At 39.9% G+C, this 22,307-nt stretch overlaps 1 protein-coding gene across 11 annotated transcripts in view; it reads left to right on the top strand.

Moving 5' to 3' along the window:
* Positions 1 to 2,753: 2,753 nt before the first annotated feature.
* celf6 (CUGBP Elav-like family member 6) overlaps positions 2,754 to 22,307 on the top strand; it is a 141,549-nt gene continuing 121,995 nt past the window's right edge. For all 11 annotated transcript variants that reach the window (XR_002042246.2, XM_019263786.2, XM_019263789.2 and 8 more), the window contains exons 1-2: positions 2,754 to 3,155; positions 12,927 to 13,009. Coding sequence is in view for 10 of the 11 variants with exons in the window: in XM_019263786.2 (XP_019119331.1) it covers positions 2,906 to 3,155; positions 12,927 to 13,009 (333 nt within the window). In the remaining variant the exon portion in view is untranslated. The remainder of the gene's footprint in view (positions 3,156 to 12,926; positions 13,010 to 22,307) is intronic.

A 22,307-nucleotide genomic window follows, 5' to 3' on the forward strand; every position in this document is an offset into this window, starting at 1 on the left:
TGCTCTCAGAATACTGGTATCCCCAAAGACTGTTCATTCTGACAGACATCAGGGGTGAACACACACACACACACACACACACACACACACACACACACAGGCCTGCAAAGTGAACTGCACAATCCATCAAAACTGACTACTCTACTACCTAGTGACTAAAAAGTTCATTGGGTACACTGTGACACTTCCCAGTGGGGTGACCCACTACAAATATATGTGTTTATCGTACTGTAAGATATTTTTTGAAAAAGGTGGCCACCCTGTTGTCTATGTATGACTGATATTCTGATAAAAAATGATGACGATGATGGGGATAGATAGATAGATAGATAGATAGATAGATAGATAGATAGATAGATAGATAGACTGATTGATTGATAGATACATAGATAGATACATAGATAGATACATAGATAGATACATAAATATATAGGTAGATAGATAGAAGCAACATAACACTATTATGTTATTACATCTTTTTACTAGCCAATTAATTCTGACCTAACAGAGGTTAAGCATGTTGGGTTTTTTGTGATCCTTCTCTGATCCCATAAGAAGCCTCTCTATTTGCTGCATTCCACAAGGAGATCAGAGGTCAGGCTCAGTTACAGAACAACACCTCTGGAAGTGTCGGAGACACATGACCTATGTCTTCCTCAAAGACACTTAAACAAGGGAGATCTTATTAGTTTGTATTCCATCATGCACACCTTATTAGCAATTCTCATGACACGTTCGCCACATACAGTACAATTGATTATTGATGCATCATATGATCCACATAAATGCTGTCCTATCAGGCATAATTACTCATATCAGTATGAGCTGGACTGCCCTTGTATTGATGTTATATTCCCATCTGCACTAATTAGACCTTTCTGTGTACAGAATACACTGTGTTGCAGCACGAGTAGTACAACACTGTCAGTGCACATACTCACTTGCATGAATAACAAAACTATTCTGAAGAGAGTGGCGTTGAATGCATCATTCCCTGTGTGAAATAAAGGACAGGCTGGTTTGGAAGTTATGTACAGCAGATAGATAGAGGGTGTGGAAAATTCGTAGTGCAAACATGTACTGTTAAAATTCAAGCTCCAACAATCTATTTCACGGTCTCTGAATGGCAGCGTTGATTCAGCACCACGGACAGTGACACACGGCAGCTCTGAATCATGAGGTTTGAGCCCACATCATTTCAAGCTACAGTTTTACTTTCTCCTTTTCTCATATATTCACACAGCGCACGCACCTTTGTTTTTAAATAGTGCAACACTCCAAAGGCTGCTGCGTGTTGCATTCCATCTTTTTAATTATTCACCCAAATATGCTTTTGATCCAAGCACCTGACCAAGCTTGTCTTTTCTTTCCAAATCGTCCTCCTAAATGAAAGCACTTGAGGTTTGAAACCACTGATGAACCAGTGAGCTTACAACATTCCTGCTGCTATGCTAGAGAAAAACACAAGAAAGATCTAAACACACATGAAGACTAAGAGCCAATGTGAAAAAGATGCTGGCCATTGTCTGAATCTTTCATAGTTTACCGATAACCTTACACAGTTTTGACATTCAGCTCTTATCAGGATATCATCCTGCCCAAACATATGTGGGTTATGATAGGATCATTGTCCATTGGCTGATATTGCACTCTGATTTCCCTGTGACTGTGGGTGGGAATTATTAGGTATTTATACTCAAAAGGGCTCTATTATATACCATGAAATATATCATACATTAGACAAGTTGAGCACAGTACCATGAAGCAGTGGTTCTCAGTAACCTCAGGACTCACAGCTCTGTTGGTTTTCTAGCCTCCTGGATAGTTAATAGCATTCACCTGGCATCCCAGGTGTAAAATAGGCCCTGTTAGATGGTTAGAATGAAAACCAGCGGGACCTTGGCTCCTGAGGACCAGGATTGAGAATCGCTGCTGTAGAGAACATTTCTACAAGGTTTCACAGCAGTGTCTTTCATGACTGGTCTATGGGACTTACAGCCCTGCTGGTTTTCTTTCTAAACATCTGACAGGGACTTTTTATACTCAGCGTGCCAGATCAAAGCAATCATCTACCTGAGAGGATTAAAAAAAACAGAAGCAAAACATCTGGGTTTAGCAGACCAGAAGTGTTATTAGGACATGGTTCATTAGTAATATATACCATAAACCCTCTGTTCCCAGAATAGAAAATGATTTCCTGAAATTATAAATAAGCAAAAATAAACGCAAGGTTCTTCATCCAGATTATTTTACACATCTAAAACTAAAGATGTACAGTATCACAGTGAGTTTCAGTAAGGCACAATTAGATGAGCTGCCATTACAAAGCTACTGTTCCCCTCAAACCAACCCCAATTGTGCCTTGTTGCTAAAACAAAACTAAATGACCTGACAAAGGTAGTGCAAGTGGCATAACTGCTGCCTTTGCACCGTTTAAATGTACCAAGCTTTCCACTCAACACAAATGTTTGCACTCTTACTCTGCCCTGTGGGGCCCTCGGCCATCCTGCTCTCCCATTGGCCTGGGCCGCGCTCATTATGCAAATTAGACAGTGGGCGGGGTCTGTCCATAAGAGTATGGTGTGACGTCACGGGCTGAGTGGCACTTGGGTGGTATTGGGGGGGGGGGGGGGGGGGGGGGGGGTGAGGTGGAGGATGAAAACATTAAGAAAAAAATAAATAAGGCTGATTCCAAACAAGAGGCTGTAAAGGAAGAGGAGAGAGTAAGGGAGGGAAAAACCAGAGGAGGAGAGTGGGGAGAGGAAGATATAACGGAGGGAGGGGGAGTGTGCACTGTGCAGTTGACTACAGAGAGAGAGAGGGAGAAGGAGAGCAAGAGAGAGAGGAGAGAGAGAGGGAGAGAGAGAGAGAGAGAGAGTGCAGCTCGCCGGCCCATTGAGGAAAGATGGCTACAGTCACTGCAAACGGAGTGCAGCAAGAGAATGGATTCAGCACCACGAACAGCGCCGGCAGGATGAACGGGCTTACCATCGGCCAGAACACCATTCCAATGAAGGACCACGACGCCATCAAGCTTTTCATCGGGCAGATTCCCAGAAACCTGGAGGAAAAAGACCTGAAACCCCTGTTTGAGGAATTCGGAAAGATATACGAACTCACTGTACTGAAAGACAGGTTTACGGGAATGCATAAAGGTTGGTTATTTTGGTATCTTCACTTTTGCGCTCCTCATATGGAGAGAGGCCGAGAGGAATTAAAAGAGCCTATCCCCTATTCAGTTTTTTTTTTTTTTTTTTTTTTTTTTTTTTTGGGCCAGAGAGCATGAAAAGTGTGTTAATTTGCAGATGTTTGGGACAGAGAGGGGGAGCTCCGTGGAGCCTTCACACACATACACACACACACACATACACACACACACACACAAATATATGAGGCGTGAGAGGGAGAACACGTGGATGTGAATGGCTTGCGAGTGCAGGGTTAATTGTTACCGCGTCCAGCCAATCCACGTGAATACTACAGCTGAAAACGCCTTTGTGTGTTTACATTGACTATCATGTGCTGAGCATCCCAGTTAAGGGGGCGGGACAGGCAGGCGCTCGATGCTCGCATGTGTAGCTGCAGAAATTTCTTCACAACTAAAAAAAAACAAACAAAAAAAACCCTGTTTTGCCTGTTTTGTTTTTTTTTTAGTCCATTTGCTGCATACTGTCAGAGAGAGAGAGAGAAAATGCTTTCAGGGGATCGGAAAATACTAACCATTATCAGGCAATCAGCATGGGTGATTAAGGTGGTGCTGGCATGCTGCTTTGACCTTTCAGCAGGCTATTATGTACCCTACTTTTCGGACGTCATTAGCTGTGCAAAATACTATTTACATGGCAGCTGTATTGTTGTGCTGCTCCGTGGGCGGGTTGCAGTCAGGAAGTACAAAGCAGGATAATAGTAGAGGCTGAGATCCAGCATGCATCGTCTTCTCTCTGTTCTCACCCCGCCACCACTCCTCCTCCTCCTCCTCCTCCTCATTGTCCAAAAGCGAGCGGGATCAGTATTCACTTAGTAATTAGTCAGGCCACGGGAAATCAGGAATCGATCACTTCTAATGCTAGTTCTAATAATGAATGCCAGAGTACGGATAGGTTTGGAGGGTGTTTGAGTTACAAGAAATTCTGACCAAGTCCAAAATTCAAAAGTCAAACTCGGGTTTAAACACAACTTACGTACTATTGTATATTTGTACATTTGATGTAGAAACAAGTATAACGGAATAAGAATTGTACTGTAATTATAATGACCAAATTTTCAAAGGCAGTGACTTTATTTTTCATTACAAGCTTTACATTGCATTAGTGTTTTGTCTTATTTGGCTGTGGCTAAAGGAAATCTAATAATCATCCAAATGTAAAGGGAAGACATTATTATTGTGAATTTGTGATTTTTTTTTTAAAGTCTCTATTTAGTAGTTTTTTTAAACATTTATTTTATTAGGCATCAAAATTCAAAATAAGGTCACACTTCCAGTATTATCTATGTCATCACAAACAGACCTACAGTTTATTATCAGTTTACTAAGATGCTCTAACAATATTATTACGACACTGCTACACTGCTTGTAGATAATTGTTAATTATGTTACATTTAAGGCAATTTTAAATCACACGCACGCACACACGCACACACACACACTAACAGTTCACATATACACACACTGAGTTCACAATCAGTTCACTCCCAGTAAAAATAATATATTCACAAGGCAGGCAAATTATGTATGATATGTAAGTCAGTGGCTACAGTTCATGATCTTATTGATCAGCACAAGTCAAGCGCTCTTGTGGGAGAAATGAGTGTGGGCTCAGCGTTGCTTTCTTGTGTGTGCAGCCCTGAAGGTCTCCATGCACCACCTGTTCCTCCAGCTATCAGTCGCTGGTGCTTAACCTGCTCCTCCTCTTTCCGGCGTTCCTCTTTGTAGCCCAATGATCGATTAAAACAATATTTCTGATGTTCGTGTTGTTTACGCCTGTCCTCGACCATCCCTGAATGTCAACACTCTAGAGGATGGTTGCCTCGGGAAGGATAATCCTGTTCCAAAGCCAGGGCTGTATGCCCGTTCAAATCATCCTCCACCAAGGCCACTCTGATGTATGCATTATGCCCACTTCATCCCGCATGACATTCAAAGTCACTTTGGGAGCACAAGCATGCACTTTTAATAAGATTTCACCAATGCATTATATGGATGAGTTTTTCTTATTGGCCACTCACCTAAAGCATGTTCATGCCTCCTGCTGCGTCGATGCGTGATACCTGTGGATTGAAGCAAGACAGTACAAGAGCAGGAAAATGGGATTAGTGTCGTTTGACAAAACAGAAGTAGGTATAGTGTATCATCAGCTCTGTCACTCAAGAAAAGCAGTTTACACTGACTGAAAGCCCATTCTGAAACTGAGAGAAGCTTTTATAGGGGAACTGAAGGTAAAATTAATTACTTACTTAACTGTGAAAGTCCTTCAAAATGCTTCGCTAAGTTTGCTCAAACTGAATTCTGTGGAAAACAACACACTAAGGTCAGTACAGCAGTCCTCTATGTAATCAGACGTCTAACTTTTAAATTAAATTGTGATTTAAGTTGACAAACAATCTCCTCTCAAGTCCTCACAAAATAACATCACACAGAATGAATTAAGGTGAATTGTAATTGTTTGCAATGCAATGCTAAAGTACCAAGTCGTATATAAGTCCTTTTTAACAATAACAACAACATTAAAAATAATGAAAATGATAATACAAATAACACTAAAAAAGAAGAAAGGAAAACTGGGTGTTGCTGTACTGTTAAATATTTTTCCTCCTCATTTACCTGCTGTAATTAAGCCTGACACTGAAGTTTACTGTATATTTGTGTAAAAGTGTTATTTCTTATAGTATGCATGTGCTCTCTTTTTTTGTGAAGAAATAATTTTAGGTTTATAATATTAAGATATTTAAAGCTGCACAATTAGGGAACAGTTGCATTGTCGTTGGAGAGCATAGCTTGTTACAATTCCCAGCTGGATCAAGGCTTAACGCTCACAGGTTCATCCGGTTTCTCTGGGATAAAGATTCTGTTGACTTTATTAATTTATTTAATTAAAGATGTCAGTTAAATACATTGTTTGAAGTGAATAAAATCACATTACTCCTTGTTTGTTAAATGAGTTGTACGTAGTGAAGAACCCACGGAAAATTATTTTTAGAGCATTTAGTACATTTCAGTGTTTTGGTTTCCTGGGCTCCAACTTTACTATTTTGCTTCAGTTTCACTGCTCTTATAGTGTTGATATTGGGATACAGCAGGCAGCTGTCTTCAGTGAACTTACATTCACCAAGTGACTAGAAACGCCAGAAATGTGACTCTAAATGAATGCTAATGCTCCGTGTATGCAAGTTTGCCAAATCAACTTAAGGAGTGATAATATGTTGTGTTCACAGTTTGTTTTCCGATGCTGCCAAGGGTCAAATAAGAGAGAGTTATATCAGGTTTAAAGAAGATCTCTCAACAGTGAAATAAATTTTTGTTTTGTGGTGGTCCATCACACTAATACAGTAAAACATCATATTTGTACACACTGATTGGACAATAATGAACCTACTGTACAAGTAGTAAATTAGGAATTCAATAATCCATTGGCCTGTAGATTTATAGTTTTAGTTTTATATAAAATGTTTGATATAAAATGTTCTTCTCCCAAAGGGTTTCAACCTTTCTATCTGGCCTAGACATTTTAATCTCTATGGGTCGTTGATATTAAGATGTCACATGAAGGTAGATGATAGATGCTAGAGTCACGTAACAGATTCTCAGATTCATTGTCACCCAGTAGAAATCCCTTGGCTAAGTGTAGAAACATTTTTTACACACTTCACAGATCCCTACAATTAAGAGTGCAGTGAATAGTCTCATTTCAACCTGATGTTGTATTGCCTGGATGATGGTATTAATCTACACAGACAAGTGTTGTAGCTGTGTAACTATTATCCACAAGACGGTAGTATACTGTAGAGTTTAGTCATTTCCGCTGCCTTGATACATTATAAGGTTGTTCACAAATCGTTTGTCAACAGTAAATGTATCGCACAGTGTTTAAAGAGTAGTTTGTGGTCTGCTTGGTTCACAAAAATGCACAAAATGCCAATGGATAGTGGCTTAATGTAATGTCAAAGTCCAGGAGGCTCCCAGTATTGTAACATTGTCACAAATTCAATCCACATTTTTATCATAAACAGTAACACAAACATTTCTCCCAGCAGAGCAGCAGGGGAGTGGAGGAGAACATAATCAGCTTGGATTCATGATCCCTAAAAACATGAAGTTCATAAAGATTTAGCGCAGTGCCATAAATTTAGTTTGACTTCTACTTTGAAATCCTTCTTTGAGCTTAGTCTGTGGTTGAAAACGATTTGATTTGTTTTGGATAGATGATGTATATGGCTTTTGGCATCAGTTAGTAAACCGTACCTAATGGATGATTTGCAGCACTAACTTTATTCACAGCCCGACTCCTGTGACACGGAATTGCACCATAATTATGGATTTAAGGGCAGATCAAAATATGTCATGTTTGCTCATGACTAATTCATGTGGATTGTACTGCATCACTTTGAGCAGATGTTTTGTGCTTTGAGAATTCTTACTTTGGGCATTTAGGGTATCTCTAGGGACTTACTCTGAATATCTGGGGGATTTTAGATTTTGTATTTTCTGGCACTTCTCACACTTCAGTAGATTAGTGTTGCTTTTATTTCTATTCAAAAGGCATTTTTTCATCTGTGTCTTTTAACAGATGATTATATCCTGCTTCGTAGTTGTTAGACACTGTTGCCTTTAATGTCGGTTTGATAGTTTGTGTCGTCAGGGAGCCTTATACAACGCGTGGGATGACTTGACACTATTGGCGGGCATGGTGCTCGTCAGTGTGTGGTGCAGCCAGGTCGTGCTGTTTAACATCCATCATTTCGCTGAGCACTACATTATCATAATACTTAGTGTCAGTGCCAGAACGCATGCATTGTTCAGACATGCTGAATGTTAGTGGGGGGCAAATCTTTTGCTTGAGTAGCGTTATCTATCAATCCGTCTCTGATGCTGAGAGGAGGGACTTTGAGCTGCACCACACAGCCAGGAGGAAGAGATACAAAGAGTTGTTAAATATCCTCATCCATTCTCCTCTCCTCGGTAGGTCCATGCAGTGTAATTGGCTATAAATAGCCTGCCAAATTGACATAAAAACCCCTCACAGGCATTAAAATGTCAAAAGCAAACCACAGTAGGGCACTAATATCTAATTGCAAATGACTCATACAATGCAACAACAAATCCTTGAAAGTGTCTTTTCAATGTGTAGACAGTTTTGTGGTTTTCTCTAAAAAATATAATTCAATAATTCTGTTGCTTTTTTAGAAAAAAAAAATAGTTTTGACACTTTATGAAATGGCCACAAGGAGTTACAGATCCATGCTTGTACTGGGTTGTATCTACAGTAAGAGTGTTGTAGACGAAGTGTTGGACAGTGATTGACAGTTCGTATAAGTTGAGTGACAGGTGTAGCTTAAGTCTACAGGTGACCTCTTTGATCATTAGAAAGGGGGCTGTGTGTGAACTAGACAGCTAACCACTCTAAACGCCTCGGCTCCGAATATAGATGGATGGAACGACTAAAAGATAGAAAGACGCTCTGCAGGTAATAGTGTGGTTAACACAGAAACATGAAGCGGTGTATGAATCCTCACATCAGATTTGTCTCAGTACCCATGAGAGGGTCAGGCTGTCACAGGCAGCGGCATCCAGTTGTTTTACATAATTTTCTTTTTGCGTTTTTGAAAATTAATTTGCATTCTTTTTCCACTTTAATGAACATTCTTGGTTCAGATGTGTGAGGAGACTGAAGGAGAGCAAATTGCTCATGAGTCATGAATTCTGTGCTAATGAATTGAAATTTTATACAAATTTGTTCTGGAGTTATTTCAATTACAGGTATCTGATGCCTTAAAAAAGCATAATTTACTCTTAATGCCTGGATGCATGCAATTGTGCGCACATACTAATTTCCATTTTAAAACAAACAGTTAGAAGAAGCGTTACAGAGGGGAAAGTTCTTTAAGTAATTACCTGAAATGTGTCTAGCAAACGCAGTTCCTCCTTTCTCTTTGAACTAGTTTGCAGGGTTTACTTTTTCATTTGCCTTAAATATATTTTTTTTACTTCTGTCGCTCACTGAAATTACAGTGTAGTAAATTGTCTTTGATTACCAAAGTATTATTTTCACCCCACTTAACCTGTTCATCACAGGAGGGCACGAGTCCTTCTGTTGAACCACCACCAGAGTTTACTCTTTATTTCAGAAACTCATCCATGTTCTCCTGCTCTTCTATTTAATACAACCTATTTCCTCCAGTCTTTCGTTAATATTTGGTTAATTTATAAAAGGTTAAAGGTTTTTTACGTTTTTTCTTCCATTTTACTACAAATAATCTGTACTGTACATTACTGCTAAGACTTACATGACTTGAAAGACTAAAAAAAGAGTCGCTTCAGTTTCCTGAGTTAGTGTACATCACAGTAAACATAACTTTTGTTGTTTTGTTTTGTCTGTGGTAATTTTGTACACTCTAAATCAGCATTACCACAGACCATTGAAAGTGGTATGATTTTGAGGGGTTCATTTACATGATTTCATATAATAACAAGAGGACAACATTCTGAGATAACTTACACGAGTGTAATCCCATGCCAATTAGTCAATTTGAAATTTTAAACTGACAGCCCTAACCTGCTACCAGCTGCTACATCCTTGTTACCTCCCCTTAAACAGTATCATTGTGCCTCTCCTCATGTTCTCCAAGCTGAATGCTCATCTGTTCCACAACTGGCTTTTTCAATCACTGACTCCTTTGGGCTTAAGATGTCCCCTGAGCCAGCACTGTTGGATATGAAGCTAAAGTCCTGTCGATTTTCCACCACCGCAAGGAAGCTGAGGCAGCCACGCAGCTGGCCTGAATATTAAAGGCTACATGGCACAAAAAAACCCAGTTTAACAAGTCATAATATCAAATGCTATTTTTTCTTGAAGCAATAGATAAATCTGCAGTTGGGGGAGGACGGTCAATTGTTTCATATGCAGTTTCACTGGCTTTATACATGCTCCTGGAAAAACTGGACAGTGGTGGAAAAACCACAGATCAATCAAGTATGACCCTATAAACTACTCCATAACGATTAAAAGTTCTACATTAAAAATGTTCCCAAAGTAAAATAAATATTTATTGATGCATTAACATGGACGTTCTCATTTATTGTTGTAGTCAGTTGAAATGGAACTGATTTTAATTACTTTATAAACTGCTGGGTCTGTATGGCATCTTTATAAACTGATCACATGTTTTGTATATAAATTCTTATTCTTAAACTTAACTATAGTTGTGATTGTATAATGAGCAATGTAATACAGAACAATAATAGTACGTGTAATGTGTAAATGTATATTATTCTTATCTATTCATTTTAACACATTCATTTATAGATCCAATTTCTCACAATTTCTTTAGACTGTTATTATATACTGTAGTTTAGTTTACATTTTTCTACATACTGTATATTGTTATTTTATATTGTAGTATAATGGCCATATTTCTACATAATTCTTCTTTCTTTATTTTTCTGATAATTTATCTATGCTTATTCTAGAATCGGAGTAGATGTAACATAACCAGATTTCCTCCCTGGGGATCAACAAAGTATTTTTGATTCTGATTCTATCATTGAAACTAAACACATTTTAAAGTGAGTATAAAACATTAAAAAGTGAAAAGTTGAAAAAAAAATATATATATATTATGAATTCATAAAATAATTTCACCCCAGAGTTTGATTGTTTTTCTTGCAGTTTCTCTTTTATCGAAGGACCTGGCAGTCCAAGCTACTCTTTAGAAAGGAAAATGGTCAAATAAAATGTCACCGGTGAACATTGTCGAGAAAAAAACAAACAAACAAATAAAAACACCATCACTGATGTCAGAGTTTCATAAGACATTTTGAAACTCATACTACATTAAATCATATGATGAAATCTTGTCAAAATGTGTGCTAAACTTCAGGGAAACATGCAGCAAAGCAGCAAGGTGAAAAATACCAGAAGAGTGGCAGAAGCGTGTCAGCAACAGCCTACAATTCCCATAAGCCTTTGCTAGGACATGCCCCCCGGGAGGCCTCGGCTCATGTCCCACAGTTTTGTAATGTCACAAAGGATGAAGAGTGTTTCCCCAGGCTCCCAAACTTTTCTGCTTTGCTGTGTGGCATGCTGTTTCATCAGTGTCGTTTAGGTGATTTTTCCTCTTGAGTAACTGCCTAGTTGTGGAGGTGGGTGAAGGTTGTCGTGAAAGGGAGCTCTCTTGGCCAGACGCCAGAGTGTGTTGCTGGGTTTTCGGGGGTGATGGGTGCTATGTGCTGCATGCCGGGTATTATCTGTATGTGTGAGTGTGTGTGAGTGTGTGTGTGAGTGTGTGTGTCTTTTCTCCCATGGGAATCCTTGGCAGCAGGTGTGACATGTAGTAATGGGAAATTATGCTGCATAGTGCAAAACCTCTTCTGAACGGGGTCACCCACTGTCAGCTCTGCCAAGTGCGTAACACAGCAAGCACTCACCCTTTAATGAAAGCTGTCACATTTTTGTTAGGGACTTATTTACTGATGCATATTCATTCTGTTTTCCTGAATTTTCCAACTTAAAGAAAAGTCTCTAGAGATGTGTGAGGGTTCAGTTTGAGCTTATCACCAGATAGATTACTTGGCAGCTACAATATGCGCACTGTTTGACCTTTTCCACCTTTGCTCAGTTCAATAACTATGAAAGTGATCATTCATCAGAAAGCATATATATATGTATATATATGTATATATATATTTTTTTTTTTTGTAAAAAAAATAAAATAACACCCTATCTCGGGTGATGTAAGCATTTTCTATCAAAACTCCCTTTAAACTTTATATCCAGGAACGCACTAGCTATGTCGAACATGTTTGTTGTTTTGTCTGTTTCATTTTGCTTCGTTTATTTTACTAAAAATGACAGATGACAATGGAAAAAGCTTTTATTCCCATAAACAGTGAACATATGCATGTGCTTGGTAATTCTGATCTGTAGGGGTTGTCAGATCTTGAAAAAAAATGTGTAAAATTTGAATCTTATTTCTCAACCAGCATGTTATTTTCTCTGAGGGTATAGAGCTATTAACTTCAGAAAGACAGATTCCAATTGTCAGCGGAGTATATGAATTCCATAATACATGTTTTTGGCAATAGCTTGTAAAACTCCAGTAAATCTTACATTATAGCTTGGGTAGATTGGAATTACCTCAGTGAAATCACAAACCTCTGGGTCCATTTGAAAGGTTACAATGTGGTTTCTGAAAGTCGACTGTAGCAATGCTTGATCTCCAAACAAATATTGCTGGTGTTAGGTGTTAGGCTGGCTTCACATGGTGAATTTAGAATGAACTTTGATGGTAGAGCTATCCAATGAATATCAAGATCTGTATTTGAGAGTTCACTTTGTGCAGTCTAAAGAGGCATACATAAAGATGATGGAGAAAGCTAAAGTTGATCTTTTTTTAATCTGCTATGGCTTTTGCTCTCACCTTTTACAATCGGTATTTTTTCATCGCAGACATTGTATTTGATGGGTACTAAATGCTGAAATCTCTAGATCATCATAATGTTTTTTTGTGTGTTTTGTGGTCTATTAAGTCCATAAGACTATTTAACATCCTAAAAAGCACAACATACCATAAATGTACTCTTTAAACACAGCCATACATTCTCTGTCACTGTAATGCTTTTTCATCTTTCTATTATAAATGAGGTTGTGTAGTTGTCAAGCCATTATCCAGTGGAATAAGCCTATCTCTCTCCTGTCTCCCTGATACTGTAGGATGTGCCTTTCTAACATACTGTGCCAGAGAGTCAGCACTGAAGGCCCAGAGCGCCCTCCATGAACAGAAGACTCTGCCAGGGGTAAGTGCCCCCAATCTGCCCTCTGCCATAGGCTAAAGCCCCTGGGGCAGCCAGCCTGGCATGGGAACCTACATTTACATAGGAATTGTATCACACTTACACACACACATACATGCACAAGCTGGAGCACATGGAGATACGGTATACATTAAGACATACATTCAGACATGCAGACACACACAGAGATGGAAACAGATGGAACACGTCACTCATACTTTCTCAGACTCCCTCTCAGCCTCTTTTTCTTGCTCACTCACCTACACACACTCCCACACACACACAGCCATACTAAAAGAGCGTGAGTGGCCTATCTCACCTTGCAGTGTCTTATTACACTAATCACCCCGGCGGAGATATTTGATAAGCGCTCCTTCATAACAGCCCGTGCCGTCCTTCCCCTGTCCTCTCACAATATGGCTGCCGCAGACACTAATTGCCTTGAGGAATCCCACTCTCATTATCACATATAATCAAACAGTAAGTATAAACAATCATTTTTACCATGTATATCACCATCTGGTGTTTTTGTTTTAATTCTCTCCCCTGTTTTTTTTTCTCCCCCCGTCTTCTATCGTTTTGCCTTTGGCGGGCGGGTAACTTTTTCAATTAAAATAATGGCCTCTTCAAACGACACAGGTAAAATGTACCCAGTAGTGGGCTCTTAAGCCCACCCAGGAGGAGACCCTCAATCTGGGATGAGCGAGAGCTTGCAGTGTCTATCTGTACTTGATGTGTGTGAGGGGGATTCGACTCTCACATCAGGGGAATTATCGAGGTGTGATTGAATTACGCTTGCGGGTCCCTAAGAAGGAGAAGCTGCTCTATAGTGCCCAGGCTCCTCACTGCCCCCTCCACCACCCTATTCCTTTCACCACAAACCAAGACGCCCTCTCAGGTAGGGGCTTTAATCAGAGCCTCAGGATATCCATCTGAATCCCCAGGGAAGGTGAGAGGTATAGCGAGAGAGGAGGGAATAGGAGGGAAGAGACAGGAACTAGGAAAGGAAGAACGTAGGGGTAGAGATTGGTTTGAAGAAGGGGGTCGAGGTGGTTGATTGTTGTGGGGGGCTACATATTGTTTCTCACTGTTGGGTTAATCAGTTGTTTGCACTTCACTGCATTTCATAGGTACTTCACTGAATATTAGGCACATCGGTACACTGCGGTGAGAGAGTCCCTGAGAGACTGGGCTCCCTGGCTCGTTACTGCCTCCCGCAGCTTCATAATGAGATGATTGTCATGATGGTCCTGGTTCCTGTCTTTATCACCCTCATGGAGGGACATTCTTGTTTGTCTTCTACCCAGAAAGAGGTTAATGGTATGTTCTATGGGGTTTGGGTAAACATTTCCACTGTACAGCTCACAGCGGGGGGTCAGTCCTGCAATCTCAGGCTGAGCACAGCCTGCATACAAAGGGCTAATAAAGATGTTCTGTCTTTCTGTGTGTGTTGGTGCGTGTATGAGGCAGAGAGAGAAAACAAGTAGAGTTGGAAGGAGACAGACAGACAAAGACAGAGAGAGGTGACACTTGTGGACAAGCCTCATTGTCATTGTCAAGGCCTGATGGTTTGAGATGCTCTGTCGTATAATGCTGCCCTCTCAGTGGCTTCTCCACACAGTGTTGCAGACATGATTGTGCAGTCCGTTTGTGGCTGTGTGACTGTCAGGCAACCTAAATGCAAATTTTGTTACAATGAGACATTTAAAAAAAAAGAAGTCTCACAAAAAGATACATGAAATAAATATAGATAAAATGTTTGCTGAGCAAAATAATACTAAAACAATTATGCAGGTAGATCACATTTGCAATAGCAGCTGCACAGTTATGTCACATGAGGTTAAATGCAAATTATAGTATGCGTTAGCTTCAAAAGAGCTCTGACAGTCATCAGCCTATTTCATCGTGTTCATTATTTTCCCGTATGTGGATGAGGTTACATCAAACTGTGCCTTCAAACCATATTACCAGGATGGAGTCCTCATATGGCTTCCTCACATTGGCCTGAAAGTCAGTGTACTTTTTTGCAAAGCTCTGGAGCAAAGTGAAATCTGGATTTCACAAATTTGACTCCCAGGTTTGAGCCAGTATTTTGCAAAGGTTTCTTCAAATAGAGCCCATGGAGAAAGATAGTATTTGAAAAACCTACCAACTCAAAAATCAAAATGGGGAAATGAACTGTGTGCTTGTGAGTGCGATGAACTGTTGTTTTCTTGACTATTCCGCCTCAGTTTGCGCAACAGACAAAGCCAGAGCATTGTGAGCATGGCCTGCCTTATTCTCTATCTGACATCCGAAGAACCTCCCAATTATTGGCCCGTGTTCCCAGTTTTGTTGTCTGTCTGCTACATTAGTCTGGCTGAAGCTCAGCTGCTTGAGACGATAAACTAAGTGAAAGAACTATGACAATGTCTTAGATATCATTATCATGTAACATAACCCTGTACAATTTGACTATGACCAGTAATGTAATCAGTATGTTATTGGCTGTCGTTGCATAGAAGGTCTCAGTAGTTAGTTAGCACAACTAATATGGAATGATTTAGCTTTTCAAATTACTTTTCACGAAAACATAAAAGTGGGCAGAAAGTAGCTGTAAGGGTGCAGATTTAGACCGACAAATAAGTAATTTGTAAGCGCAAAGTATTAATTTCAGGATAAAAAAATGACTCGTTGCTTAAAGATTGGAATTAGAATCAGCTTATGGGACTACAGACTAAAATATATTATTATATATATTAACATTGTCATCACTGATTATGCCTTTAAAAGGGTTACATTTTTCAGCAAGAAAAAAAAAATCTTCTCTTTAAGGACTGAGCCCAGATTATTACAGTTAAAGGAATATGTACATGCCCAGCCACATACTGTAAGCATCTCAGAGTGCTGTATTTCTATTTATCCATCCTTCATGTAATACTTTAATTGTTACAAAACACATTTGTCTCACTTTTCCTGCACAGTGCAGATATTTTCACATGCATTTCACAGAAGGAGGAGACTATAGGCTTAACAGTGAGACAGAGAGGAAGGCAGAGATATTTGTGTGTGTGGTCTCAGCAGGAAGCAACGACTCTTACATCATCTCCAGATTGGCTGTGAATCTTAAATTTTCCATAATTCACAATCCTGTATTTACTAAGTCGTGTACTGTGCATGCAGCATTCAAATTGCCACCAGGGAATGCAGCTATGCCTGTTGTGGCTGAGGCGAGCTTTGTTTACATTGTTTGATTAATTGCATGTAAAGAGCATAATGAGCTCTTGATGTCCTGTGCATCCGATCCTGCTGCTTCAGTTTGTACAGTAAATGTAATCAGAGATTCAGCCTCTTGCCCTTGCTCTTGCTGTTTACGTGCACATTCAGCATATTCCCCAATGTAGGGCAGCATGGTACTGTATGTGGACAGGTTAGGTCATGCCTGTGAATGATTTCTTCGTGGATGCGATTAATTTCTGGGACATTTACACACAGACTTGCAGCAAATCGTAGTTTATGAACATTGCATTAACATGTCCTTTCTACCTCATGACAATGTGTGTAGCTACAGTTAAGTTGTTGATCCAAAAAGTCCAGAAGACCAAATACTTGTTTTGATTGTCTATAAACTTCGCAGCAATGATTCTATTTTCTCCTCCTTTGGCAATAAAGACAGCAAGAAAGTATAAATAATATTTGCAATTGCGTGCACCAAACTGTTATTTACAAGTGTTTGCGAAATAGCCTCCCAACACGCTGCTGCTAGAGCTGTGAACCTTCAAATGAATCCTGCTCTCTCCTTTCAGGGCCACGCCACTTTCTCCTCTCAGGCCAATTAGCTCCTGGTGTTCACATGTAACAAGCAGCTAATTGGGTGCTACTGAAGCCCAAAAGCCAATTAAAATTTTCTAGGAAAAAAAAAAAAAGATCCAGCTTCTCTTTGTCTCTCGTTCACTTGTTCTCTCTTCTTGTTCTTACCCTCCCCCACTCTCTTTTTTTCCTCCACACTTTTTCTGTGGAATGTGCTGAGTGGGGGGTGGCGGTCCAACCATAGACTTGTCATTTACTGTACGTAGAGGTTTCTGTGCAGGATCCATAATTCTTGGTTTCTGAGTGAGAGTACCAGCAGCACCTGACCCTTGTATTGATGACGAGGCAGCCAAGCGCAACAGTGAAGAAGATAGGAGAGAGAGAAAAAACTTACCAACTCATTCTTTCTGAAGTGTTTCTCTTCAAATTTGAAAGGGTAAGCTTGAGGGTATCAGCTTCCACCAAAGTGAGTAGCAAAATGTTTGGGTTCCTCACATATTTTTTTTTCCTTTTTCTTCTGTGCATGAAAAGTGCAGAAAATTGACTTCAGCATGTGTCACACAAAAATGGGTCAGGGGAAGATTGTGCAATACCAGTATTATGTGTCACTAAGCACACTGCCATGGACCAATGCATCCGTGTTCTTGACACTCTCTCCCTGCATCACACCACAGATGCGGCCACCGTAGACTTGCCATATGTCTATGTCTGTGTCTCGCTGCATGCTGAGAATAAGCAACCAGCATTTTCCCCCCGTCAGTTTTACTCTCCTAAAATCACACATGCCTTTGCTAGACAGTGACCATGAAAGCATAACCAAGAACAGGTTTAATTTGTGTAAATGTTGCTTTATTTTAGTCTTTATTAAAGGATGCTTTTTGTTCACAGGAAAGTGATTTCCCTACAGGGACAGGTAGGTGGTAAGAGATGAAAGCTCACATATGTGTTAGGCCTGGCTTATAAATGATAATATTTTCTATTAAATTCTAAAATGGTGATCTCGCAGAATATTGCAGTAGATTAGCTCAACCTTAAACACTGACAGCAGTAACATACACATTAATGCAGCAGTAATATTAATTCAAAAACATAATATATTATAGAATGCAGAACTTATGAGATCAGTTAGTCAACAATCAGATGACTGATCACATTCTCTTTTGTGATGATTTTTTTTTTTCTCTGCCATGGTGAAAATAATCACAATGACTGGAAGCTGCTAAATAGCTCACGGTCCAGACCAACTTGTTTGTGAACAGCAGAAGACTCTGTGTAAACATTACACAAACAAGGACTTGCAAATCCAAGACACAGCCTTTCGGTACAACTATTATTTTGCACCCTGAGCTTATCAACACACTTAATGGGTGACTTATAGCAGCAGCAACAACACTGAAAACATGGTCACATCACACATTAATTGATATTTGAATATATCAAATATATTCAATACATAACCTACCTCTAAAATGAAACCCCTTTCATTATTCCCATTTACCTGGAAAATGTGTTAATTGATATATTCAGTAGTAAGGGCTTTGTGAGGAGTATTCCAGGTGAGAGGTGTGTGTGTGTCTGTGTATGTATGTTGCCACGTCTGGGCGTCTTATCAGAGGACATGTTGAGCCCTTCTCCAGTGAGTCCACTCCTGGACAGACATGCTGCAGTTTAAACTAATTACTCAGGCCACACAGGGCCTTTACCCATTCTTTTAAGGGACAAATTGCGTTCTGTTGCCGATCAATTTGTCCTCCGTGCCAGATTTGTCAACCTCCAGTGCCCCTAAGCAGTTGCCATTATGAAGCATAAAAAAAAGGCCTGGGCACTGGACGTGAGACCTCTGCAAAGGCTCCCCCTGCTCTCCTCATCATCAATTACGTCTATATCATTTTCTTTCTGCTACCGCTTTAGAAAAGAAATTAAAAAGGGCCATTGTTTTTCTAATCCCCCTGGGATGAAAGCATTTACTACGCTGCTGCACCGTGCATGGCCATCCTGCCGATTAGGGAGTGAATGGAATCACAATCGAGGGATGCACTCGGCATTGTCTCCTATTATGTGGCTGGTGGCCCTGAATATTGTGCAAAAATTAATTTCGTTCCATCTGATGGGATTTTCAACCTTGGAGAGTGCGAAATGTTAATCCTGGCAGGCAGGTGGGTGGACATCGTGGAATAGCTGGCTTTTTTACTGGTGAATGTGGACAGGGCGCAAACACTGTTGATAGTGAGAGAGCCCTTAACCAGCCCATAAAGATGGCAGGCCAGAGGCACTGGACAAATGAGCAGGAGAGATAGTGCTTTTTAAAGGCCGTAGGGCAGGAGAGTTTTGGTGTTGTGAGGATGGCAAGAACCAGGTCCATTTGTCCTCTTGATCTAGAACATATATTGCAATACAGTATAACAGGCTGGTACCCAGGTTGTTTAGGTGAAAGATGGGTTCATGTACACAGCTGCTGTCACAAACTTTCCAAAGATTTGTAAAAGTACATTTTACTCTAGCAAAACACAGTATAAGCAGTATTTTTATTTTTATTTTTATTTTTATTTTTAATGAGATCAGGGGTTGTGTATCATCTGTCAGTGATTTTATTCAAACAAAAAACAGGTCAGTAAAAAGGAAAATAATTGTGTGTTTTCCTGTTTTCATCTTGAAATGGGTAATCTAGTCTGAACTGCAATGAGCAATTTCCTTGCAGGAGAATGCAGAGATATTAGATAAAACTAAATGTCACTGCTGCACGCAGGCAACATACAAGGAGAAACTCTCTCCTGACAAAAAAAAAGTTATAATGTGTGATGTGTAACTTTTTTTTTTTTAGCAGTGATGCTGAGGTTATGGCTGCTGTTGTTTCATTATTGCTAACATTCTTAGCATACTACAGCCTATAATTTGTGCATGCGCACAGTGAAGATCCACAAATCAGAAACAAAAAAGAAATAAGACTTTTTGGTTATGGTATTCTTGTTTCTTTGATGATTATTGATTCACTTCAACATGAAAACAGAAAGGCGTGCAGTGATTTTCCTTTTTTGATGCCTACAAAAACAGTTCTTCAGAATGAATGAAATAACTGAGGGAATGGATCTACACAAACGGATTAGAAAGACCTTCCCATAGGTTAGAGTTTTTACTGACAAAATGAGAAAAGCTTTACAGAATATGATTGCCTGTATTCCGAAGTATTGAAAGATGTACCACAGGTAATGATTTTAGAAAGATGAGCGTCAGCTTCACTGGATATGTTTTGTTTTTATATGTGTTGAAAGCTTGTAAGCTGAGCAGTTTCTTCACACCCTTCCTCCTCGTCGACACATTCACTATCTTTCCCTTGCTGACAGGTGGAGTCAGACTCCGCCGTGCATGCTCTCCTGTGCTAATTTATCCACTTCTTTAGCTGTAATGAGGCAGAACTGGTAAATGTGGGGACAGCATTGTTAACATTGCAGCTTCACTGGGGAAGAGGAGAAGGCTGACAAATAGTCTAGAGGGATGGAAATGAGGGCTGGGTGCTGTCATACCTCCAAGAATGATGCTTTTAGTCTTTTCCTCAGGCTGGATCACTGTCTCTTAGTTAGGCTGCACACTGGAATGTGGCATTTCCTAAACCAATTAAACATCAAAGTTTCCATTGCATCAAGATCAGGTTATTTGGCAATAACAACTGAAAAGAAAAATCAAAAGAAAATTGAAAATGAATATTTGAGGCTGGATTTTTTCCCCCCCTGAAAATCCTGAAAAATCTTGTGGACTTGGCTAATTAACTTTCCATCCTGTTAAAGTTGAAAAGATCAATTTGAGAACATCAAAGTGTGAAACTACCTTTAAAGTTGTGTGACGTTCAAAGGATGTCTCCATCTATTTCAAGACAATGTGATGTCTCAATAGAAACAGGTGTTGACATCCCACAATGCACTGGTAACAGAGAAGGTGACAGCTGCGTTGAAAACTGAACAATTGTTTCAGTCCTTATTTTTTTTCTTTCCTATTCCCTGGCAATTTTTTCCCTTTCCTTGCCATTCCTTCCTGTCAGCTAAGTTAGTAGTCTTTCGTTGCAATTCACAACTCATTCTGGCAATCACTGAAGACATCCAGACAATCTACACATATTTGTTCAAAGACAATACAAGGGGTAAAGAAAACATGATGTTGCTGAGTTCAACAAATCACTCTGGCAGACCGAGCTATGAAATACTGCAGTTAATCACAACCTTGTGCTGATTTGAACACACATAGTGACACATAGACCCACACACACAGGACCTTGGAGACACCTCTTAGGATTTAAAAAATATGTGTTTGGATGTCTGACATTTTTTGGGAGGGGACAGAGGAAGGAGGTACGTCGTGAAAGAGAGAACCAGGGAGCAGGGAAAAGAGAGCAAAAAAGGAATAAAATAAACTGATGAGTCATCATGAGAGAGAGAGGGAGAGAGAGAGAGAGAGAGAGAGAGACCACACGGGAGGAGATGCATTCTTGCATAATTAACACCCGAGCACCACCAGGACAAACTCCTCCATCAGCGTGTCCAAAGGATTAACTACGCCACGCTCCTCTTATCTCCCCCATTTCGTTAAGAAAGAAAATGACCTTGCGCTTGTTTACATGCTGATTAAAGACAGGAGGGAGAGAAGGAGACAGCGAGAAAGTCAAACTGTAATCAGAAGAGTTTGTTAAGTGAAGTATTTTTTGTGGTGCGTTCTCAGCACATACGGCGAACCACAGCCAGACTGTGTCACGGTAGCAAGGCAAAAACAACCACCTGATGTAGCAGCTAACGAGCAATGAGTGGGCTGGGACAAAAAGAGTGTGCGTGCCTGCGTTTGTTTGTGAAGGTGGTGTGTGATAAAAAGTCTGTTTGGTGTGTGGGTGGTTCCATTAGTTAGTCTGCCTGTTTTATTGCACTGGGAGTAACTGCTGTTTCTGGGCTCCTATGAGTCCGTCTATGTACTATACTACCCGTGCGTGTGTAGTCTGCGCAGTGTATGTGTATGCGTGTGGAGTCTTGTGTATGTAATGTGCCTGTGAGTGATTTTGTAGTTCTTTTCTTGTAAGAACCAAATGTGAATTTTAGACCTTTGAAGTAATCAGAGTCATTTTCTTCAAGAGTGCAGTTCAGTTCTTTGGCTTGAGATAAATATCTGTTTATAATTTTTAATAATTGCAATATGTGTAATTTATTAGTAAAAATCTCAGTAAAGAGCTGAAACTATGACTTGATAACTTGATGCTGTTGTGGTTAATGTTTTTCAACATGAAGGCCAAATTTCACATATTCCTGCTTATTGGTTTCTCTTTTCCCCCCAAAAGTTTGCTCTTTTTCTTTACTACAGGCGGTAACTATAATTTAGCACCGGAAAAGCTGCACCTCTTTGTGCCATAAACACCTTCGTGTAGTAAAACAATACAACCTGGAGTACACACAAAATCACAGCCGATGAGACATGGTGGAAAATGCAGCACATAGGGGAATTACAGGGTGTCAGGTAATGACCAATCATTAATTATTAA

Source organism: Larimichthys crocea, chromosome VIII (genome assembly GCF_000972845.2).
Source record: "Larimichthys crocea isolate SSNF chromosome VIII, L_crocea_2.0, whole genome shotgun sequence".
Taxonomy (NCBI): domain Eukaryota; kingdom Metazoa; phylum Chordata; class Actinopteri; family Sciaenidae; genus Larimichthys; species Larimichthys crocea.